The 25,427-nt window shown below is 44.6% G+C and overlaps 2 protein-coding genes across 2 annotated transcripts in view; both read left to right on the forward strand.

The window, feature by feature from the left end:
- Positions 1–25,427, forward strand: part of LOC143930767 (cytochrome P450 2J6-like) — a 78,528-nt gene that overhangs the window by 45,509 nt on the left and 7,592 nt on the right. Inside the window, exons 4-7 of the mRNA XM_077455347.1 lie at positions 1,139–1,299; positions 8,659–8,832; positions 9,813–9,957; positions 10,146–10,333. Of these exons, the coding sequence (XP_077311473.1) occupies positions 1,139–1,299; positions 8,659–8,832; positions 9,813–9,957; positions 10,146–10,333 (668 nt within the window). The remainder of the gene's footprint in view (positions 1–1,138; positions 1,300–8,658; positions 8,833–9,812; positions 9,958–10,145; positions 10,334–25,427) is intronic.
- The window catches only part of LOC143930745 (cytochrome P450 2J6-like), a 122,011-nt gene continuing 104,234 nt past the window's right edge, over positions 7,651–25,427 (forward strand). The window contains exon 1 of the mRNA XM_077455316.1: positions 7,651–7,693. Coding sequence (XP_077311442.1) covers positions 7,666–7,693 — 28 coding nt within the window. The 5' untranslated portion in view covers positions 7,651–7,665. The remainder of the gene's footprint in view (positions 7,694–25,427) is intronic.

Consider the following 25,427-nt stretch of genomic DNA (forward strand, 5'->3'; position numbering starts at 1 on the left):
CATCCGTCAACTGTAAGTTGCTTGCTGTTGTACTACAGGACACCTCCCAGTCCTCCGCAATATTTGGCTGTACTCCCTCTGCGTTTGTAGCCTTCTACCTCAGGCTGCAGACTACTGGACTCTTCCACTTCCGCTTATTCCATTGCACCTGCATCCGTTGTTGGACTACAATACCCCTCCGTTGTTTGTCATTTCCTGCAATCACTTGTATGCCGTTGCTGGACTACAGGAATCCTTCTGCTGTCTGCTGAACCTTACCTCACCTTTGCCTGCATTCTGACACCGGACTACAATACACCTCCTCCTTCAACGGTCTGCTGCCTCTACCACCTGCTATCCAGTCAGGCACTTGTGCCCCTCTGTGCTCCTGAGCCCCTGTCATCACTACCAGGGTCTCTCGAGTCAGAGGTCTACGAGAGGCCACTCCCTGCACTCCGGGCTCTGCTTAAAGGTACGTGACAATGGGCCTCTTGGCTGCATCTCTGATCAGTCTTCTCCTTGTCTGAGCTGAAAGTTTAGAGGGACGGCCAGGTCTTGGTAGATTTGCAGTGGTCTGATACTCCTTCCATTTCAAAATGATCACTTGCACAGTGCTCCTTGGGATGTTTAAAGCTTGGGAAATCTTTTTGTGTCCAAATCCAGCTTTAAACTTCTCCACAACAGTATTACGGACCTGCCTGGTGTGTTCCTTGGTCTTCATGATGCTCTCTGCGCTTTCAACAGAACCCTGAGACTATCACAGAGCAGGTGCATTTATACAGAGACTTGATTACACACAGGTGGATTCTATTTATCACCATCAGTCATTTAGGACAACATTGGATCATTCAGAGATCCTCACTGAACTTCTGGAGTGAGTTTGCTGCACCGGGGCCGAATAATTTTGCACGCACCACTTTTCAGTTTTTTATTTGCTAAAAAAGTTTAAAATATCCAATAGATTTCGTTCCACTTCACAATTGTGTCCCACTTGTTGGTGATTCTTCACAAAAAATTAAAATTTTATATCTTTATGTTTGAAGCCTGAAATGTGGCAAAAGGTTGAAAAGTTCAAGGGGGCCGAATACTTTCGCAAGGCACTCTATCTGACTCCTTGATTAACTAAGTAACAGTAAGTATTTACTACTGTCATTTTCAGATACACTGGTTGACCCTCATTTTGTTATTGAGAATGCTGTATCCAATATTATCTGTTCCATTGTGTTTGGGAGACGCTATGACTATGATGATACCACATTCCGAGATATTCTTAATGTCGTCAATGAAAATATGAAGATGGTCACTGGAATTTGGGCTCAGGTAGGTCCTTCTCTGACTGCCCAGTCCCAAAGTAGAAGTATTTATTTAATAATGAAGTGCAAAAATCAGTCACTCCTGACCAGTTTGCTAAAGCCACATTATATAAAGCTGAATTCCTGGAAGATAATAACATATAACATCAATGCAGCTTTGTATTGATCAATATATCATTAAATGTTTTTTTTTTTAAAGCAAACAATGTTACATTGAATATGACTTGGTATAAGCCTCTTGCAGTTCAATGTACAGCAGAGACAAGACTAGGAGTCATAGAAGCAGCACATGGAGGCAATCAGATTGGCCGCAGTGCTCATTTTCTAAGAAGGAACATATTGATAGATGGATAGAGAGAGGAGTGACAATGGTATAAGCTCAGAAGTCTGCTTCTCATTTCACTCATTTTCATTTCATTCAATTTCACTATCTATTCAGACGCTGGGGGAGGGGACATGAACCAGGCCTCCTGGATAGGGCTGTGCTGTTTGTCAGAGCTGTTTAAATCTCAGGAGTGGATGGATAGATTTTCAAATATTTTAGCAAGTAAAACAGCTCCCATATATGTATTTATGTGTGTATTGGGCTATTTGCCTTGAGTTCAACTTCAACATGTTTTTAATCAGTCACACTGACTGTGTTGCATAAACTTACACATGGTGCTAAAAAAAATACTTTCTTGGTCATACATCACGGGACACAGGAGCTTCATTACATAGTGGGTTATATAGGCACCTCTGGTGATTGGACACTGGTTGACCCTAATTAAGGAGAATTCCTCCCCTATATAACCCCTTCCATATGGGAGGCACCTCAGTTTTTTTCGCCAGTGTCTATGGTGGTTGGTCACGTAAAACTTTAGCTCTGTGCAGGTCTCTGCAGGGGCCTAAGGGCTACAACAAACCAGATCCATACCTCGGGCCGATATTTGACTCCCAAGATGGTATGGTACCCAGGCCTCGTCAGCCGAAGAAACGAGGTTTGGCCTGTAAGTCCTCTCCACTGGAAGACTGGGCTCTGGGAAAACCAGACTTGGTGTACTGTTTACACAGAGCGCATGAAAGTTTCTGGCAGAATCTTTTACATGGTCCAGATAGGAGGCTCTTCCGAGAAAGAGCCCCAGATAAACCTGAAGGTTGGCTAACACTGCCCACCGTGATGGGTGAAGGCTGGAATTTGTCTGGTTCAGCAATTCCTGCGGCGGGGACAGGTAAGGGAAGTTAATCCTATATATATTATTATATGATGGATTTCTTCATTGTGAGTAGTTGTATGTCTTACCTGGTTTCCACCACTAGAGGGAGTAAGAGCAGCCTGATGCATACTTACATGCCTTTCAGTACACACGCTCAGTGAAGCCTGGTTCTCCAGCTGTCTCATGTCTCCACTGCAATCCCTGCCACAGCAAGGTAACACAGGGGTCCCACGTAGTCTGGGGGTCCCACGCAGCTCCGGTGGAGTTCTCCTTCCCCCCCCTGGATCCCGCGGTCCTCGTGCACGCGTGCCTAATGGAGGAGGGGGGAGTGTGGTTGTGAGTCGTGCACGTTGGTGTGCACGGCGTGTACTGCGCAGGCGCCAGGCGGCAGTTTTAAAAGGCCCAGAGCGTCAGGGGGCTGTAAGTGGAGACACAGGAGCTGTGGGCAGTAAGCATCCGTGGGGATTGGATCCAGGCAAACCTTAGACACCTACTCAGCATCAGGTTGTGCAGTTTAAGCATATATATTTATTGTGAGACTTTAAGCACAACAGTGATTGCACTTGTACTAGTACCTCTGCTTTGTAGCTTAGGACTATGTCTCCTCGTAAGAGGGTCTCAGGGGGAGGTAGCAAGGGCACTGGTAAATCACCGCCTAGGTCCAGGGGTTCTAAAAGTGCCTGTAAGTTACCATCCCCCCCTGCAAGACTGGAGCCAGCCTCTCAAGACGAGTCAGTGCCCCTGTCAGGTTTTGCAGCCTCTCCTAATGTTCCAGCCCCGGTTTATGTCACTGAGGACTCCCTTAGGGCTACATTGGAGGGTTTTGAAGGGAGAATAATGAATTTTATTTCTGCTTCCCTGAAAGATAGCAGGAAAAGGGGTAGATCCCCTCCCTCTGCTGAAATTCCTCTTTCAGAGGATTCTGCTGAAAATGAGGAGAGATCCCTGTCTGGGGACAGGGATCATGAGCAGTCGGATGAATCAGAGGAAGAGGAGAGAGTCCCCTCCTCCCAGGCGCTCAGAAAACAGGTGCAGTATTATACTGAGTTGGTGCATACCACATTCAGAATGCCTGCTGCTGAAGTCGCTACGTCCTCTGTTTCTTCCCTGGGAGTCAGGAAAGCCCCACAGACTGCCTATTCCTTTCCAATCCATCCCTTAATGGATGAATTGTTGTATGAGGATTGGGGACAACCCGATAAACTGTTTGCTCCTCCTAAAAGGTTTTCTATGCATTATCCTCTGGAGGAAAGTTTCACCAAGAAGTGGGGGGTCCCATCTGTTGATGCGGCTGTTTCTTGCGTGAATAAAAACCTGACTTGTCCCTTGGATAATGCGCAGGTATTTAAGGATCCAACTGATAAGAAGCTCGAAACCTTATTAAAAACCTCCTTTTCCATGACTGTCGCTGTGGTGCAACCTACAGTCGCAGCCGTGGGGTTGTGCCAGTTCCTCAAGGAACAGGTTAAGCAGATGCTTGGGCTCCTTCCCAGTGAGGAAGTGGAAAATTATGCAGAACTGCCTCATATTCTGTGTTTCAAGATTGATGCGATTTTGGATTCTGTCCAACAAGCATCACGTTTGTCCCTCATGTTGGTACACATGCGAAGGGCCCTATGGCTAAAGAATTGGGCAGCTGAGCTGTCATGCAAGAAGCATTTGATTGGGTTCCCGTTTAAAGGGAAGAGTTTGACAAATTCGTCCAAAAAATTTCAGGGGGTAAATCTACTCTCCTTCCAGTCAAAAGGAGCAAGCGTCCTTCATTCAGGTGTGCTCTCTCTCCCGGAGCATCAAGCTCTAAGCAGTGGCGATGGCCTTCTCAACCCTTCTCTACAGGAAAGGCTCAAGGCCGAGCCCAGGGACAGAAAAAGACTTGGGGGCGAAAGCCTGCCAAGCAGAGCCCAAAAGCTTTCCTGTGAAGGGGTGCCCCCCCTCGGCCAAGTGGGGGGAAGGCTCCTGCGATTTGCAGGAGCCTGGCGGGAAGAGATTCGGGACAAGTGGGTGATCTCTTCGGTATCTCTGGGCTACAGGCTAGAGCTTCAGGAGATTCCACCTTCTCGCTTTCTAAGGTCAAGGATCCCCAGGGATCCAGTAAAGCTAAAACCACTATTTCTGGCCTTAGATCACTTACTATCCCAGGGGGTGATAGTAGAAGTAGACCCAAAAGAACAGGGTTCAGGGTTTTACTCAAATCTCTTCACTGTTCCAAAGCCAAATGGAAGTGTCAGACCTATCCTAGATCTGAAGGATCTGAAGCGGTTTTTACGCATCCGGTCCTTCCGAATGCAGTCAATCCGCACTGTGGTCTCCTCCCTGCAAGGGGGAGAATTTATGACATCAATAGATATCAAAGATGCATATCTTCATGTGCCAATTTTTCCCGCACACCAAAAATTTCTAAGGTTCGCGGTAGAGCGGCGCCATTTTCAATTTGTGGCCTTGCCGTTCGGGCTTGCTACGGCCCCTCGAGTCTTCACAAAGATTCTGGACCCTCTCTTAGCAAACCTAAGAGCTCAGGGTATAGCCGTCATGGCTTATCTAGACGATTTGCTTCTCATGGAGAAAACAGCAGCGTTCCTGAACCACAGCGTCACCAGAACGCTAGAACACCTGGAACGCCTAGGTTGGATCATAAACTTAGAAAAGTCGTCCCTACAGCCTGCCACAAGGTTGGAATACCTGGGCATGATCATCGACACAGCTCAGGGCAAGGTGTTTCTTCCAAGGCCAAAGGCCTTGGCCATTGGGGATCTGGTGCGCCTAATTCTGGGCAGGAGATCTTCCCCCATTCGGTTGTGCATGAGACTGTTAGGGAAAATGGTCGCCTCCTTCGAGGCTGTCCCATTCGCCCAGTTCCACTCAAGGCCTCTGCAAAGATGCATCATTGCGGCTTGGAACAGGAAGCCCCAAGCCTTGGATCTTCCTATGTGTCTATCTCCAGGGACACGCAAGAGTCTCATCTGGTGGTTACAAACCAAGAATTTGCTGAAGGGCAAAACTTTTCTTCCTCTTCCATGGAAGATTATCACAACAGATGCCAGCCTGACAGACTGGGGAGCAGTATTGGAGGAGACGTGCTCGCAGGGGAAATGGTCTGCGATCGAGAAGCTATTGCCCATAAATATCTTGGAGATCCGGGCAGTTTATATGGCTCTCATGAAGTGGTCTTACAGACTACGAGGTCTCCCGGTTCGGATTCAGTCCGACAATGCCACAGCAGTGGCTTATATCAATCACCAGGGCGGTACCAGGAGTCTGGTGGCCCAAAAAGAGGTGAATCGCATACTTGTCTGGGCAGAAAAGCATGTTCCTTGTCTTTCTGCAGTCTTCATTCCAGGAGTGGAAAATTGGCAGGCGGATTTTCTGAGCCGCCAGCAGTTGTGCCCAGGAGAATGGGCTCTGCACCCCGACGTGTTTCGGAGCATATGTCACAGGTGGGGTACTCCAGACGTAGATCTGTTTGCATCCAGGTTCAACAGGAAACTGGACAATTTTGTGCCAAGGACAAGAGATACACTCGCTCAGGGGTCGGATGCTCTGACAGTTCCCTGGGATCAGTACAATCTGATCTATGCCTTCCCCCCGAGCCCGCTTCTGTCGCGGTTCCTGGGAAGAGTCAAGAGGGAGACAAAGTCAGTCCTTTTGGCCCAGGCGAACATGGTACGTGGAGATCATGAGGTTGGCAGTAGGCAGGCCATGGATTCTCTCTCTCCGGCCAGACCTGCTCTCACAGGGACCAATCTACCATCCTGCTTTACGCAGACTGAATTTTACGGTTTGGCTGCTGAGACCCACATTCTGAGAGACCGTGGCCTTTCGGGGCCAGTCCTTTCTACTCTGGTCAGTGCCAGAAAGCCGGCCTCCAGGCTTATTTATTACAAAATCTGGAGGGCATATTTTTCCTGGTGTGAACTCAGGAAATGGCATCCTAGAAAGTATGTCATTAGCAGAATCTTGGCCTTTCTCCAGTCAGGCCTAGAAATGAATTTGGCCATAAGCACTATCAAGGTGCAGATTTTGGCCCTGTCAGTGTTTTTTCAAAAGCCACTTGCATTGCATTCCCTGGTGCGGGCTTTTATCCAGGGGGCCATGCGGATAAGACCGCCAGTCAAACCTCCGGTATGCCCTTGAGATCTGAATTTGGTTCTCTTGGCTTTGCAGGGGCAACCATTTGAACCTTTGCATCTGGCTTCATTAGTTCTCCTGACTAAAAAATTGGTCTTCTTGGTAGCCATATCCACGGCTAGAAGAGTGTCAGAGCTAGCAGCTCTTTCCAGCAAGGAGCTGTATCTAATTATTCATAAGGACCGGGTGGTCATGCGTCCCAACAGGTCCTTTTTACCTAAGGTGGTTTCCGGATTCCATTTGAATCAAGACGTAATCCTACCATCCTTTTTTCCGGACTCACAGTCCGCAGAAGAAGAATCTTTGCACACTTTGGATATGGTTAGAGCAATCAGTATTTATCTTCAAGCAACTGCTCAGATAAGGAAAACTGATTGCTTATTTATTTTGCCGGAAGGCCCTAGGAAGGGCCAGGCGGCGTCAAAATCCACTCTCTCAAGGTGGATTAGACAGGTTATTTCTCAGGCCTATAGTGTAAAGGGGAAGATTCCTCCTTTTCAAGTGAAAACACACTCTACTAGGGCTCTAAGTGCTTCTTGGGCAGTGCATCACCAGGCCTCCCTAGCTCAGATCTGTAAGGCTGCAACTTGGTCATCAGTCCACACATTCAGCAGATTCTATCAGGTGGATGTCAGAGGGCAAGAGAATATCGCCTTCGGGCGCAGCGTACTGCAGGCTGCAGTTTAGGTCCTCCGGTCCCTGGTGGTCTATAATTATGATTTGTGTCTCCCTCCCCTCAATCTGAGCATTGCTATGGGACATCCCACTATGTAATGAAGCTCCTGTGTCCCGTGATGTATGATCAAGAAAATGGGATTTTTATATACAGCTTACCTGTAAAATCCTTTTCTTGAGAGTACATCACGGGACACAGGGCTCCCGCCCCTCTTGGGTTTTATGTGGTTTCTTATTGCTTTGCTACAAAACTGAGGTGCCTCCCATATGGGAGGGGTTATATAGGGGAGGAATTCTCCTTAATTGGGGTCAACCAGTGTACAATCACCAGAGGTGCCTATATAACCCACTATGTAATGAAGCTCCTGTGTCCCGTGATGTACTCTCAAGAAAAGGATTTTACAGGTAAGCTGTATATAAAAATCCCATTATTCTTGTATTTGGAACAGTCTTCACCTATGTACACTGCTATTTTGACACATTTTCTTCTGCATGTACTTACTTTTACTGTGTTCTTAAATTCATCTATGGGCAAATGCAATATTTTATTTCTTAAGCTTCATTACCATATACACTTGTATTCTATACAGAAGAGCAGTATGTTACCCAAAGTAACTGATCTTCAATTACAATAAATCTGTCCTTTGAATTGCATTATCAAATACAAAGTCTAAGGCCGGCCATAGATGGAGCGATTTTTCTTTTCTGCAACCTCAGGTCAGTGTTGATGGGGGAATCCATCCCTCAAAGTCATTGTGTTCTTCTGGCAGGGGGGCAGGGGAAGCCACCCCGGGCTGGGAGAACACAGTGATTGTTGCTAGTGGCTATAACAGCTGCTGGCTAATCACATATAAAAAACCAACAGGCTGGTTGTACTTTAGTTGATTGATTGATGAACTTGGGTACATTCAGCCTGCCCAAACATGTTTGAACATGCTTCCTGCTGAACCGGCCGAGATTACAACTGTCTTTGGCCGGCTTTAGGTATTACACATAAAACCCCAATAATAGCAAGAGATGTCACATATTTTAGCACTGTTTGTGACAACTAGGCCATGTAAGAGATCACTAGACATCAATCAACAGATTATCACACAAACACAATCTTGAACATACTGGCAGATCCCCAGGTGGTGATCAATCCTTTTGTTTGGATAGAAGGTTTGGAAACAGCTATCTGCATGCTCTTTATAGTACCACTAACCAAGATGGTGACAGGCACCCAGGAAGATCTTCCCTTACATGGCCACCTCTAATGTATCAATCAACTTTAAGTACAGAAACATTATATATGTAACATATCTCAATATAAAAGGAAACATGAAAGCAAAAGAACCTATGAATGATCTTTTGTTAATTTTTTCTCTCAGCTCTATAATGCATTTGGATTTGTGAAACATCTTCCATTGCCACATCAGAAGATATTCAGAAATGTTAAGACAGTCTATGCATTCCTTGGTAAGGTTTTAGAAGAACACAAGAGAACCAGAGTGCCTGGAGAAGCCAGGGATTACATAGACTGCTATCTGGAGGAACTTGATATGGTAATCTTTAACATAACTTTCTTTTTTCCCCACCATATTATCACGTAATAATAAAGAATAAAATGATAAAAAAAAAAACTCTTAATTCACACACACACAAATAAATTCTAAGCCCTTGTACACACGGTTGGACATTCTGACAACCAAATCCGTTGGATTTTGCCTGACGGATTTTGTCCGAAACCGTTGCATACACACGGTCAGACAAAGTTGTGGGAAAATCCGATTGTACATAACGTGATAACGTTATTTCGTTATGACGGGACTACGTTCAGGCTAGTAGCCAATAGCTTTGGTCTAGGAATTTGATCTGAGCATGCGTGGCACTTTGTCCGTCAGAGTAGGCTACACATGATCGGAGTATGTCCGATCGGAGCATTTTGTCGGAAAATTTTACGGACAAGTTGGAAAACTTGGTCCGTCGGATACTCCGACCGAAACAGTCCGATGGAGACCACACACAGTCGGATTATCTGACAAAACGGTCCGATAGGACACATTCCGTCTGAATCTCCGACCGTGTGTATAAGGGCTTACACATATTGTCATGTATTGAATGAGCATTGGAAGCAAGAGCCTTTGCTAGCATGAGCAAAGTAAAATATTCTTCAGGGACACAGTCCTCTAAGGACCAGTATCAGCACAGATTACGAATCATGTTGCCAGCACACCAACAATCTCTGAGAAATCACAAAATAGTGATGATATTTCCTCTTCGGCCATGTGACCGTCACATGTCCTGCGTGACCCCGAAACCTTGCTATTTTATGGTGTGATGTGATTGCTTTAATAAAACTTTTGGATTCTGTCTCAGAGATCCTTGGTGTGCTGGTGGCCTATCTCTTAACTTTAGCTACCACCATGCCAAGGAACACTCCTGAGCAAACCTTGTGCTCTCCAGCAAATCCAATGCTGTGTACAATCTTGTAACATTTGACTACTAATGAGTAACTTAGTGTAATCTCTTCCTATATTTTCAGGAACATGAAGATGGTCACAAGTCAACCTTTGATGCTGAGAACCTATTCACATGTGTGGCAGATCTCTTTATTGCTGGGACAGAAACTACCTCTGCCAGTCTAGAATGGGGTCTGCTTTATATGATGACCTATCCCAACATTCAGGGTAAAGTCTTCAGAAAACAATTTCCTTTTTGGCTTTGTTCTGTAAGTGTCCGTTACAACCTAGCACTCGGGTGCTTTCACTTTCTGTCACCTGCAATGTTATTGATTTTTAGGTAAATATTTAGTAATACAAACCTATGCTGCCTTACATCTGTAGTATGAGTATTATACTGTGCTTGTTGTTTTCAGAGAAATGTCGGGAAGAAATAGATAAAATTAGAGGAGACAGAGACCGTCTTGACTTTGATGACAGAGTAAAGATGCCGTACACACAGGCTGTTCTACAAGAAATCCAGCGCTTTGCCTCCGTTGTGTCGCTAGGAGTTGCTCATGCACCCATTAAAGATGTTCAGCTGAATGGATATTCTATACCAAAGGTCAGAAGATACTTCAAGTGTATGTCTGAGCAAAATAAACAGAAACATATTCAATATATCTCTGCAATACAAACACAGTTACCTATATCTCATCTTTATAAAAACACTATAAAATAGAGAATCAATCAGCGCAATACATATATCACAAAGACAGCAGCTGAACACTGAGAACCAACTTATCAAATCCTTACAAAGAAATAAATAAAAAGCAGTGCAGCGCAAAACAATTAAACACAAAAAGACATCATATATAATAGCTGCAAGAAAAGAAAGTCCATAGAAGCACCAACAAGTGTCCATACAGGGTGATCCTATTAATGAACAAGCACGGTGTAAGACATTCTCTTCAACCAAGTGATCTCCTCCACCAATCGAGAGTGCTAACAGCTCACCATACTTGATGGACCCCTCAGCGTGAATAGGGTCAAACAAGCAGTCCTTTAAAACAGGGTAAATGTAGTATTCCACTTTAACATCTGCAATGCTAGGGATATACTTCTAAGCAGTGTAGATCACATGTATCCAAAAATGGGCTCCACAGGTTTCCAAACGTGTGGACATGCAATGGCAATAATGGTACAAAATAGTGCTCTCCATATGGTAAAATAGATACAAATGTATTAAACGACTATTGCACTTACATATTTCTGCACTGTTCACAAGTGCTAAGGATCAGCAGTAAAAACGATCTTAATAGCCACGAGTATGAACGGAGGACGCGGGTGACATCACATAGTCACGTGGTTCCGTACTCATTACGTCCCAGGGGGCGGGACTTCATCAGCGGTGACGGAGTGATGTCAACCACCCACTATTTATACACTGCCATGACGCCGTCTATCAGGGGCATCCAAAGCCATAGCAACCCAGTAAACAAAACGAGTGGAACTTCTGGCTTGCCACTAGACCGCTGAAAGCCTGGAATAACTGGTGCTCTGCATGACACCATAACCATGATATGCAAACAGTGACATTGCCGCAACACCAGACAGCAACATCACCGCCTACAATACCAACACTGGTGTCCGCATAAATATTGCTTTCTAATTCATAAGCCAGCAAAATTACCAGCATATACAAGTGGCCATTACAATATGACTCTATATTAGAAAAATACTAGCAAAATGAATTATAAAATTCATTATAAAAAGGCAACATGCCTAGTTAATTCAATGTCCTAAAATATAAAAAAAATAACAAAAATGATATGTGACCACCCACATCTCCGTTCATCCTCATGTACATATTACTTTCAAAATAATAAAAACAGAAAAAATTATTTAATTTTAAATTAATTAAATTAATTAACATACATAACCATATAATCAAAAGCAATTTTAATTATCTGAAATAAAACAGTTAACATCAAACTCGACATTCAAGCCTGTCGGTACAAGAACTTTTGTTTGATGTATCCAATGAGACTCTCTGCGACTAAGCTTGCGTATAAATTATTACTGCCTCTCCAATGTTTCACAACTTTCTCAATTCCCCAGAACTTCAAACCCCTAGGGTTTTGATTATGGACAAGTTTAAAATGTCTGGAGACTTTGTGGGTTTTAAGTCCCTTCTTGATGTTGTTCACATGCTCGCCTAATCTAACGTGGAGGGGCCAAATGTCCTACCAACATACTGTAAGCCACACTCACATTCGAGCATGTAAACTACACCAATCATAGCAAATGAGATCAATTGCTGAATTTTGTACTCTCTATTTGTTGCTGAAGATACAAAGTTTTTGCGTTTTTTAATATTACTTTGAATGCTTACACACGGTACATTTACCGCAGGCGTAGAACCCAGAAAGGAAGGAAAACAAATGATTTTCCGATTGTGTATGGGGATAAATAACACTAGGGGCCAACCTAGGTACTAGGGTGCCTTTTTGTATATAAAAGGATGGCCACTGGGGCCAAGTAACTTATCTTGTTTCAAGATGGACCCGTTTTTTCGAACAATATTTTCAAATTTTTTGTGTTGGATATTATAATTCAATATCTTTTTAAAATTCGCAAAATCAACATCCTTTTCCTTGATTTTATCAGCAACAAGAGCCTATCTCTGTATGTCTCTCACCCGCTCTACTTCACCATCAAGGATAGATCTCTCATACCCCTTTTGTTGGAACCTGGTCACAAGAACCTGGGACTGGGACATAAAGTCTTCATCTCGAGAGCAATTCCGCCTGAGCCTAATGAACTGACCTCTGGGGATATTGCATAACCATGACCGGTGGTGAAAGCTCCCCAGAGGGATGTAGGAATTTAGGTCCGTTGGCTTAAAATGATTGCCAACACAATCCAGAGCAACCTGGTCCCCCTGCCATATTAAAATAAGATCGTCGATAAAACGCCTATAGCAGAAAAGTTGGGGGGGGGGGGTCCTCCTCCCAGTGGGCCATAAACAAATTGGCCACACTGGGAGCAAAAGGTGCCCCCATCGCCACTCCCCTTGTCTGCAAATAGTATTGTCCACCATACCAGAAATAATTTCTGGATAGGCAAAAACTAAGGCAGCTCAGAAGGAAGTTTTTATGTCTTCTAGAGAGGCTGGATGATGCTAAAGCCCATTGTACAGAACATAGCGTCCTCATGGCCTATTATAGTGTATAACGAGCTAACATCGGCAGTCACTAAAATAGTAGATGATGTACAGTTGATTGATTCCAAAACTTGTACAATATGTTTTTTTATTGTCTTTAAGGAATGCCTCTGTTTTACACACAAGTTGCTGCAAAAAAGAGTCAATGTACTGTCCGATAAAATAGAGTCGATTCCATTGACAATCGGCCTCCCAGGCGGGTTGGCACTGTCCTTATGGATTTTTGGTAGACAGTATATAATTGGGGTCTTACAGAATAGGGGGTCTAGATAAGCTGCCTCCTTTTTGTTCAATATACCCTTATTCTTACCCTCTTCAACCAACATGTGCAATTCATCCTTAAATTCCAACATCAGATCCTTTGCGAGGATTTTATATGTATCCTCGTCATTTAATAACCTCCTCATCTCTGCCTGATAATCGATCTTATTCAAAACCACTAGACCACCTCCCTTATCGGCTGGACGAATAATGATGTCCTTACACTCTTCCAATAGTTTCATGCCCTTCCTGATATATTGTGGGTCTGTTACCTTTCTTATATTCATCGCATCCAAATCATTAAACACCATACTTTTGAACACTTCTAAATATTTATTATCCGTATTCAAAGGGTTGAAAGTAGATTTATTGTGTAAATTAAAATGCGTCCCTACCTCTAATACAGGGGTTTTGACCGGGTTGGACAAACAATATTTTTTGATGTTTAAACCTCTAATGTACTTGTGAATATTTACAATGGTCTGAAATTTTTTCAGGTTCTGGACGGGGCAAATTTCAATCCCCTGTCCAGAACCCGTATCTCATCTTCACTAAGCACACACCTACTTAAATTATAAATCCCTGCACCTAATGGGGTTTGGGTCTTTTGAATTCTCCTACCCCCTCACCTTCCTCTCTTTATTTTCTCTTTCGAATTTGACCATTTCCTTGTAGAGACTGATTGGGTGGCGGTTTCTACTATTCCACTGGATTCAGATAATAAGGGGGAGGGCCCCTCCCTGGGCCACTCTAAGGCCCTGAAAAATACCCTCCTTCACATATGGGTTGATTTTGTAATGGTATATCTGTTATAGGTAGGTATTTGAATCCCTCTCGGGTATTGTGCCTTACCCCTTCCCCTATTATTATAAGGTCCCTGCTCATACCAATGATTATCCCAATTACGAAGGCACTCAGAATTACCTCTTCTGTTTCTTCCTTTCTGGTTAAAAACTCTAGGGGTTTGAGGGTACCTGTTTTACCATATGGAGAGCACTATTTTGTACCATTATTGCCATTGCATGTCTGCACATTTAGAAACCTGTGGAGCCCATTTTTGGATACATGTGATCTACACTGCTTAGAACTATATGCCTAGCGTTGCAGATGTTAAAGTGGAATACTACATTTACCCTGTTTTAAGGGACTTCTTGTTTGACCCTATTCACGCTTAGGGGGTCCATCAAGTGAGGTGAGCTGCTAGCACTCTCGATTGGTCTAGGAGATCACTTGGTTGAAGAGAATGTGCTTGTTCATTAATAGGATCACCCTGTATGGACACTTGTTGGTGCTTCTATAGACTGTTATACACTGATAAATACGGTATGTATGTGTGCGACCCCTCCCCCCCCTTATGGAAATTCGGTCACTTAGACAGTTTGTTTGTTTTTCGGCCAACTAATGGGCACAAAATCGATAATCCTTGGGACGTTTTTGAGCCGAAAAAACAAAGGATAAATTTGGAAATTTTCTGCCGAACGAATGATAAATTAAATGTTAATGTGTTTCCCGTCCAAACGGTTTGCACTAGGCATATGTAAAATAAAACAAACAAAAAATGTATTCATTTATGTCCACTGAACGATTTATCATTCATTACATGATGGCACTATTGTTTGCTCTCATGGCCGAATGTTAGTTTTTTGAACATGGGTTTGGCTAATTTTTCATTTAGCGTATGGCCAGCATTACTCAGGGAGGTCATACAGCACTTGACTGGATCTCTGATCCACTGAAGAGAAGCCCAGGTGCTCTCTCAGGTGTCCTTAATTGGTAAACCAAAAGGCTCTGAACAAACCAGGAAGTAGTGCCAAAAGCCATCAATGGATCAGCTAGCTGAAGTATATATTGAACAAAAGACTCCACATAGTGTGATACTGTATCAGCTTCAAATTTAATAAAAAGTAATGCACTTGTATCAGATTTGTAAAATGCAGGCATATAGATACATAAATCCAAATGAAACCCTTGGCCAGATAGCAATCATGCATGCACAATAGCATATATACGTATCAGTCCCGAAGGATCGCTTTGTCCTAAATGACATCATCATTGCACTGATATTTATGCTTAAAATTTATCTCTAGATGAATTTTAGGTTTTGCACAATTGATGGCACTTATTGCACTTTAATTAGTACATGTTTTATTGGAATTTTTGCATATTTCTTTTTTTATGCAATATTTTTCTATATTGTTCATACACTATTGATTGCACTGAATGCACTTTATTAATCTTTGCACCTGTTATATCCATTGTGTTATATATTGCAAGTATATTTTTTTTTTGCGCTGCACTCTTTATTTACAAAAAACAATGATGCTGTTAGAAAGGGCTCCTGGAGAATGTAGTTCTGTAAACATACCTACACTTATTGGAGCTGAGCTCCCAACAGCTGTCCCTGCAAGAGTTTTACAAAGCTGGTGATGATATTAAAGGGAATAATTAAATCTTTTTCTATTTGATAAGCCAGACCTCTACCCTCCTCATTCCATAGATTCTGTCCATCCAACATTCTTGTTCATACCTCAGAATCATATTGATTTTCATTAATCAATAATGTGTAAAAATATACTAAAGCGCTGATGTGAATAAATATTAAAATATGTGAGAAATTAATATTAAAAGATAACTAAATAATATAGCTGCAATTATATATGTGAACTGATACACACAAAAAATTGTTTTAAATGAATAATTGCGCTAATATTAACCTACTAATATTGCACAGTGTACCACCAAATTAAGTGAATAATTATGATCATATAGTGAACCATGCAAAATATAAGAAATATATAAAATTCCTTCTGTGTAATGGTAACAATAGAGAACTTTTGCCACAGGTAAAAGAATATCAAACCAAAAGTCTCTGTCAATAAATTCACATAAGTGGGACTAGATAATCAATTAAAAAAAGAAAAGGAGTGGGGCCCTCAGGGGGGATATTTATTATAACAAAAAGTAAAAAATAATATGTTTTTTTTCAAAATTGTCACTCTATTTTTGTTTATAGCGCAAAAAATAAAAAACACAGGGGTGATCAAATACCAACAAAAGAAAGCTCTATTTGTGGGAAAAAACGCAGTGCCAAATCGCATAAAATGGTCTGGTCTTAAGCCAGCAAAATGGTCCGGTCTGAAAGTGGTTAATGATGATTAAAGTGAAAAAAAAAGTGAAATATTCTTTTAAATATCGTGCCTGGGGTTATCTATAGTATATATGTGAAGTGCCATGTGTTTCCCGTGTTTAGAACAGTCCCTGCACAAAATGACATTTAACGGAAACAAAGTCATTTAAAACTGCTTGCGGTTTTAGTGTAATATCTGGTTCCGGCAATACGGATGAAAATCATTGAGAAAAATGGCATGGGTAGCCCCCCCTACCCATTACCAGCCCCTTTTGGGTCTTGTACAGATATTAAGGGGAACCCCATACCCAAATTAGAAAAAGGAAAGGTGTGGGGCCCCCTGGCCCTATATACTCTGAACAGCAGTATATAGGCGGTGCAAACAAGACAGGGACTGTGTAGGTTTGTTAAGTAGAATCTGTTTGTAATTTTGAACTGGTACATTTTTAGTGTAGCTCCAGTCAAAAAATCAATTTTTAAGCTTTTTGGAAAACATAGGGAAGGGTTATCGCCCCTGTAACATTTTTTTTGCTGTCTGCACCTCTTCAGAAGATTTCACCTCACTTTCTGTCCCAATGACAAATGTTTTTTGAGAATTTTGAGTTTTTAGTGAAACAAGGATTGGTGATAAAGCATCAGTGGAGAGGAGACACGTTTTTCCCATATCAACTCTTACAGGAGAGAATTTCCCTTCCTAGGGGTAGATTTCATCTCACTTCCTGTCGTCTCCTTCCGTTTGCAAGCAGGAGACATTTGTAAGTTGGATGTTTGAAAGTAGGGGCCTGCACTATATGCTCTGCAGAAATTTGGGCCTAAGGTGTTGGTGTTGCCACAACACTGTAAGCGCTCAGTTACTCTTGGCGGGCACTGGAACACCCTACTGTGAACTATTATATCAAGAATTGTAATTACATGCCATTGTTGAACAGTGGTAGAAAAATTGGGCCTTTGGTGGTGGTGCTGGTGGCATAACACTGTAAGTCCTCACAGTTACTCTTGGTGGGCGCTGAAATGGGCCCTGCTGTTAAATATTATATCAAGAATTGTAATTACATGCACCTGTTGAACAGGGGCAGAAAAATTGGCCCTTTGGTGGTGGTGTTGCCACAACTCTGTAAGCCTTCACAGTTACTCTTGGTGGGCGTAGGAATGGGCCCTGCTCTGAAATATTAGATCAAGAATTCTAATTACATGTCCCTGTTGAACAGGGGCAGAAAAATTGGGCCTTAGGCACTGGTGCCACAACACTGCAATCCCTCACAGAAACTAGTTGGAGCGTAGGAATGAGCCCTGCTGCAAAGTATTGCATCAAAAATTTTAATTACATGCCCCTGTTAAACAGGGGCTGAAAAATTGGGCCTTAGGCACTGGAGCTGGTGCCACAACACTGCAACCACTCATAGATATTGTAGTTGAGCGCAGCAACGAACCCCCCCTGCAAAATATTGCATCAAAAATTGTAATTACACGCCCCTGTTAAACAGGGGCTGAAAAATTGGGCCTTAGCCACTGGTGACGGCGCCCAGAACCAAAAATGTTCTTCTAAGCTATCAGCATGATCATTGAGGAGGAAGAGGATAGTCACTCAGCATAACAGGATAATCACTCAGCGTCAGCATAGGCAGTGTTGAAGGGATCTGACATTTCAAAAAAGATTATTCAGTTACATCAGCATCAGGTGTTTGGTAGCTGGTGATGATCCAAGACTGATTCATTTTTATGAAGGTCAGTCAATCAACCGAGTTGGTGGACAGGCGTACCCTGTGATCGATTACAAAGCCTCCAGCAGCACTGTGCATTCCGGAAGAACGCTGGATGCAGGACAGGCCAGTAGCTCAATTGCATACTGTGCCAGTGATCCATCCTTAAGTCCCAGTAACCCAGAGGATTTTCGGTGGGAAAGGTGTTCAAGTTTGATCTTGCCCCTAGGTATTGTAAATCAGACGCTGGCCATGGTTGCTGGAACTGATCATACCTGGGGGCTGCAGACTAAAAAATTGAATGCATCGGTCAGACGGCCACCTTCTCCACCGCTCCCTCTGTGACTGACTGAAGCCTCAGCAACACGTTGTCCAAGACCAGGAACCAGCAAGACCAGAAATGTTTAACCACCCAGTTTCTGGGAACGTGTTGCACAGACCTTTCTGCAAGACCTCCCAAAGATGTTTCATCCTCTGCTCCCTCTGCGACGGCAAGATAAGATTCGCAACCTTACCCTTGTAACGTGGATCAAGGAGGGCTGCCAACCAGTAATCATCCCTCTCCTTGATCCAACAAATATGAGGATCTTTCTGCAGGCTTTGCAGGATCAGGGAGGCCATGCAGCGTAGGTTAGCTGAGGCATTCGGTCCAGAGTCCTCTGGGTCACTAAGGACGACATGATCTGCAGCCACCTCCTCACAGCCACATACAAGTCCATGGGTTTCTTGGGACTGTAAATGATCCTTAAAAGACTGCTGCTGATGCTGAGTGCCAGGTTCCACCTCCATGCCGACACAATGCTCCTCCTCCTCTTCCTGTGTGATCGGCGGGCCAGCAGGAACACTGTCTGATAAAGGGGGCCTTGAGAGGTAAGGAAGTCCTCTTCCTGCCTCTGTTCTGCCTTAAGTGCCCTGTCCATTATTCCCTGCAGCGTGTGCTCCAACAAGTGGACAAGAGGGACAGTGTCACTGATGCATGCACTGTCACTGCTCACTATCCTCGTGGCCTCCTCAAATGGTGACAGGACAGTGCATGCATCCCTGGTCATGGCCCACTGGCGTGGGAAAAAAACAAGCTCACTTGACCCTGTCCTGGTGCCGTAGTCACACAGGTAATCATTGATTGCCTTCTGCTGCATGTGCAGCCGCTGCAGCATGGCCAACGTTGAGTTCCACCTGGTGGACATGTCACAGATTAGGTGGTTTGCCCGCTAGTACTTGGCTGTGACACACCCAATTCTACACCTTCATTCCTCTCAGTGCAGGTTTCAGAGAGGACTGAAGGTATAGTTGGGTTGGAGATCCCAGCTGATGAGGAGCAAGGAGAGGTCCACTTTGTTCTTTGGTGTGGGTAGGCAGGTTGACATATGCCTGGTCAAGCATGCGGTGCCCAAGCGGCTGATGATTTGGCCACGCAAGATACGCTTGAGACATATGTTGCAAATAGCAGTGGTGGGATCTGATGCACTCGTCTCAAAAAAGGCCCACACCAAAGAACTTTTGGAATAACGCGCCATGCACCTTCTGTGGTGTGATGCAGTCGGTGTGCTGCCCTTAAGCTGGCCCCTGGAAGGCATCCTGCCTCATTGGAGATGTGCCTCCTCTCTCCTTTCAGGCACCCACGTGGGAGTCGGTGACCTCGAAATCCCCTCCCTCCTCATCACTGAAGCAAACCTGGCAGTATGCTGCAGCTGCGGGAACATGACTGCCAGTTTGCTGTCCTTCTTGGGCATCCCCTCTCTCTGGGCTCACATTACTGCCTTCCTCTAGCTGGGTATCATCATCAGAGCCTTCAAAACGATGGGCATCCTCATGGAGCATATACCCAACCCTGTGCTCAAACAGTTCAGGGGACTCCTCAGGAGGATATGGTGGGGCTAGGGAAGGAGTGACTGATGCCATTGTGCTAAGGGAAGAGGCTGCGTTGGCAGCTGCTTTGCCAGTACCCTGAGCCTGGGAGAGAGAGGATGAGGAGGATGAGGACGGCTTGGTCATCCACTCTACCAAGTCTTCGGCATGTTGCGGATCAACACGTCCAGCTGCCGAAAATAAGGACAAGCGTGTCCCATGGCCACGTGCTGATGAGGATGCACCGTGTCCATGACCAGCACTGTTGCCTCTAGAATCAGAGCCTGCTTGCCCCCTTTTATTGGCTCATGACTGTCTGCCTCTCCTTGTTGGCCTTCCAGACATACTAATGGCCTGCAGGGAGATGTAGCTGCACAAAGCTGGAACGTATATACTGATATACTGCAGCTAGCAGAATCAACTGCCTGCCTGTAGTATTATTAGTATGAGAACACCACCAATTGGGGTAGCTTTATGTGCACACTGTGTAGAGTACTCAGTACACCAACTTTAATTACTGCAGCTGCCTTCCTGTGGCATAGGATCAGAAGAACACCAGTAATTGGGGTAGCTTTATGTGCACACTGTGCAGATGACACAATACACCAATACACCAACTGTAATTACTGCAGCTGCCTGCCTGTGGTATAGGTTTATAAGAACACCAGCAATGGGGTAGCTTTAGGTGCACACTGTGCAGATGACACAATACACCAACTCTAATTACTGCAGCTGCCTGTGGTATAGGATCAGAAGAACACCAGCAATTGGGGTATCTTTAGGCACACACTGTGCAGATGGCACAATACACCGACTGTAATTGCTACATCTGCCTGCGGACAGGATCAGCAGAACACCAGCAATTGAGGTGGCTTTAGGTGTACACTGTGCAGATGGCACAATACACTGACTGTAATTGCTACAGCTGCCTGTGTATAGGATCATCAGAACACCAGCAATTGGGGTAGCTTTAGGTGTACACTGTGCAGATGACACAATATACTGACTGTAATTGCTACAGCTGCCTGCAGGATCAGCAGAACAAGGGAAAAGGGGCCAAAAGGGAAGGTGGGACTTTATATGAAACAATATACTTGGGGTATATGCAATCAGTATAATATATTTAATTAGTAATTTATTGGGAACACACCAAAAGGTAGTACAATGGATATGTTATTAATGAATCAATATGTAATGAAAAAACTTTAACAGTATAATAAACAGATTATCTTTTTTTTTTATCTCTTATTTTTCATTACATATTGATTCATTATTAACATATCCATTGTACTATCTTTTGGTGTGTTCCCATTAATTACTAGTTTAATATATTATACTGATTGAATTAATATACCCCAAGTATCTTGTTTCATATAAAGTCCCACCTTCCCTTTTGGCCCCTTTTCCCTTTTTCTTTATCAATTATCGGGGATGGAGTCTTGTGTACTGGATGGTCACGGCTCATACAAAGTCCCACTTGCATTTAGCTCTTCCAAGATCAGCAGAACATCAGGTGCTGGTCCCTCCACACATCCATCATTTGACATTGATACATTTTCTGCTTTTATCATTTTTAACAGGGCATTTTTGTCCCCTGTACACGGGACATGCTATCCAAATTCAGGTCCATAAAAAAATTTAGGTCTCTGGTCAATATCACATCCCCCACTTAAAGTCCATTAACTTTTGTCTTTTCTTGACCTCTTTCAAAAAATGTATGGGGTTCCTATTGGGGCAATATATGTTTGCCAATGTACATGTCATTTCCCCCAGTCTACCTTTCAAAAAGAGGTATCGACCCAAGGGGTCTGTCATTCTGTCTTCCAGTGTGAATCTCATCACTTTCGCAAACCCAGTTGCCACCCCCTTGGCCCTTTTGTTTGTTGAGTCCCCATAGTACCAGGTTGGGAAGTCTTTGGAGTAAAATTTAACGTTTGTTTCCTGAGAAAGGTGGGTCTCCTGTAAAAATACAACTTATGCTCTATACTGCTTGAGTTTATTTTAAATTTTATGTCTCTTGGCAGGGGAATTTAGACCTCGAACATTTTACGTCAGAAAATGTATTTCTGTCATCTGTTTTTTTCCACCACCCCCTTATGTTTCTCTCACCTGGATTTCAACTGCTTTAAGGGTCTCCATACCTGCAGTGTAATGCAGCCAGATGGAAATGCAGTCTCTCCTGAGGGATCCCTTTGCTATTACAGGTCTGTGGGTGGTAAACCCCAAAACTATTGTGTCTGAGGATATTGAGCCCTTTGATATAAATTCTGTCTACTGTAGGTAGTTAGTGTTTGTCTTTGCGAAGTACTTCTCCACCACCCCCCATCTCCACCCCCCCGGCCACTTTCTGACCCGGAAACCATAGGTGGGGCTACACTCCGTTCCCACCCGTGGCTCTCCAATTTTGAGGTGTGGCTCCAGCCGTGCCCCCCCGCCCCTTCACCACTAATCTGGGGGTGCAGGGGTGGGCCGTGAGCCCAAAGAGGAGCCATTTGATGCCACTTTCAAACCCTCCCCACTCAAAACCTTGCCCTTCCCCCTCGCCACACCCCTCCAGCACAGTTTATTATTTTCCTTCTAGTTCGTGCTTTACTTTTTCATCAGTACTAATACTAAACAACTCATTTACTATAGATCACTTCTGTCTATTATATCGTCTCTTCCTCTTCCCATCCTGGGATAGATGGGGGCCTGTAAGCTGGTTACAGAATTCTCATAGTTCTTCTGGGAAACTTATGCCGCGTACACACGATCAAACAATCCGGTGGAAAAGTCCGGCAAACTCAAGTCCGCCAAACAATCCCCCCGTGTGTAGCCTCCGGCATACTTTTTTGACCCGAAAGTACGGCGGACTTAGAATGCCATGTTGCACACCAATCTGCCCGCCGTACTCGCATTTCGGCGGACAATCCGGCCGTGTGTATGCCAGTCCGCCGTACTTTTGAAATGAGCGGACTTTTCCGGCCCAGAGAAAAGTCCGCTCATTTCGAGCGGGTCTCCAGGTAGGCGGGGCCCGCGAAGGAGACGTCGCTGGCTCCGCCGAATGGTATGGACTTAAAGGGGAACCCCAACGTCGAAAAAAATCGGCGTGGGGGTCCCCCAAAGTCCACAACAGACCCTTGTCCGAGCACGCTACCCGGCCGGCCAGGAAAGGGGGGAGAACGAGCGCCCCCCCTCCTGAGCCGTACCAGGCCGCGTGCCCTCAACATGGGGGGTGCCTTGGGGAAGGGGGGCCGCGCGCCCCCCCCACCCCAAAGCACCTTGTCCCCATGTTGATGAGGACAAGGGCCTCTTCCCGACAACCCTGGCCGTTGGTTGTCGGGGTCTGCGGGCGGGGGGCTTATCGGAATCCGGGAGCCCCCTTTAATAAGGGGGCCCCCGGATACCGGCCCCCCACCCTATGTGAATGAGTATGGGGTACAATGTACCCCTACCCATTCACCTGTAAAATAAAAGTACAAAAAAAACACAACACACAAGATAAAATACTTTATTGCACAGCTCCGGGGGTCTTCCGTCTTCGGGGATCTTCTCGCCGGACTCCTCCGCTATCTTCTTGTAGCTCTTTTGCTAGCGGAGGAGTCCGGCTTTCTTCCTCGCCGCCGGCCTCTTCTCCCGACTTCGGGGGTCTTGTCCCCCTCTTCGGTTCTTCTGCCGGGCCACCGCGCCTTCTTATAGCTCTTTTACAGGTGGTGGCCCGGTCTTCTGTCGCCGCCGCCTTCCGTTCTTCTTCTTCTTCGCTCGCTCGCCCCCCTTTCCTGGCCGGCCGGGTAGCGTGCTCGGACAAGGGTCTGTTGTGGACTTGGGGGGACCCCCACGCCGATTTTTTTTCGCCGTTGGGGTTCCCCTTTAAGTCCATACCAGGCAGCGCGGCCAGCGACGTCTCCTTCGCGGGCCCCGCCTACCTGGAGACGCGCTCGAAATGAGCGGACTTTCCTCTGCGTGTGTGGGCGAGTCCGTTCATTTCAAAAGTAGGGCGGATAGTACGGCAGACTTAGTACGCCGTATTAGTCCGCTCAAAAAGTGCCGTGTGTGGGCAAGTAGCCCGTTCGGAAAGTCCGACGGACAGTCTGGCGGAAAGTACGCCAGACTAAGTACGTCGGACAGACGGCTACGTGTGTACACGGCTTTAGTCTCCTTGATCTTCTGTCTTTTTGACCTATTAGGCAAACCACAGTTATATTTGATGTCTGTACTCGCATTTGCTCCAATAGAGGTTTAAAGAGATTTGGAGCTCAGTCCCTGCATATTTTATGCATGGTCTTAACCACATTTTCCCCCATATTTCCACTTTATCTTCATATAATTGGAATCTAATGATGATGTCTCTTGGCCGGTCTTCTGCAATATTTTGGGGTTTTCTAAGCCGGTGGACTCTCTCAATCTTGAGACCGTCTTCCACCCCTTTATTCAGTAGAGGGTTAAAAATTGTGTTCATAATTTTACTCAGGACTGTGGTTTTGATTCTCTTGATCTTCTAATTTGTATAAGATTTTCCTCTGATCTCTTTGCATTGATTTGACTTGTTCATTTAATTTTCTTTGTTCCTAGCTTGTTTGTCTGTTCTCTCTTCCGTCTCCTTTACCTGTTTCAACAATTGTCCCAGATCAACCCTTAATATAGTAAATTCTAGTTTTATGGCATTTTCCAGTCTTGAAAACATCTCAATCATTTCCATTTTAGTCGGAATTTGATTCTCCATATTCCGTTCTTCCATTTTACTTTCCTTTACTTTTTCACTTTCTGTGCTTATTTCATCTCTGGATTGATCTAAGGTCTCTCCTAGCTTTTTCTCAGTGTCTTTTTCCTTCTCTTGTGGCCCTTTCACCTGTTTTCTTAACCCTGGACTCTTTGGGCTTACCTCCTTGGTCATGTATGGTTTAATCGTACAGGTATTGGCTTTCCCTTTGGGGGTTTTTGTTCACCTCCCTTCGTTGTTTTTTGTTTCATACTGTTTTGTTGGTTTGTATTTTTTCATTTCCCCAGCTTTAATATGTTTTATTGCTTACTCTGGAAAGAGCTTTGGTTGGGCACCCCTGCTGTATGCAGTTTACCTTCTTTTCACCAGACATTCAATACACAATTAGAGCAGTGCGGGTTAGCCACAGCATTCCTGCATCTCCCCCTCACACTCTCCTTGGCGGCACGGTCAGGCCCCTCGCTCAGCAAGAGAGCGTCACATCCTCACGTCCTTCTCCTCCCACCAGCTTGTACTTAAAATGTCCACTCTGTATGTAGCTTCTGACAGGTTGCGCAAGGAGCCCCCTATTTCCAGAACCATAGGTCGTAGGTGCCCCAAATTTGGGGTCTCTGTGACCTCCGGTCACCGAGCTACAACCCCGGATTTTTTCTTTTGTTTTTATGTTCATGGCTCTGCCTCCCCTGACTGCATGTCCCTGGTATAACTGCTCTTCCCAGGATATGGGAGGCGAGCCATGGCTTAGGCTGCAATCTTGCCTCATGATAGTTTTGTTTTTTGCTTTATGAAAAGAAAAACTTGAAGGAAGTTAGGGTCCTTTCACACGGGGCGGATCAGTTCTGATCCGCCCCGTGGATG

The sequence above is a fragment of the Lithobates pipiens genome, unplaced genomic scaffold (assembly GCF_037356315.1).
Source record: "Lithobates pipiens isolate NorthernLeopardFrog02 unplaced genomic scaffold, aLitPip1_a1.2 Scaffold_10, whole genome shotgun sequence".
Lineage (NCBI taxonomy): Eukaryota > Metazoa > Chordata > Amphibia > Anura > Ranidae > Lithobates > Lithobates pipiens.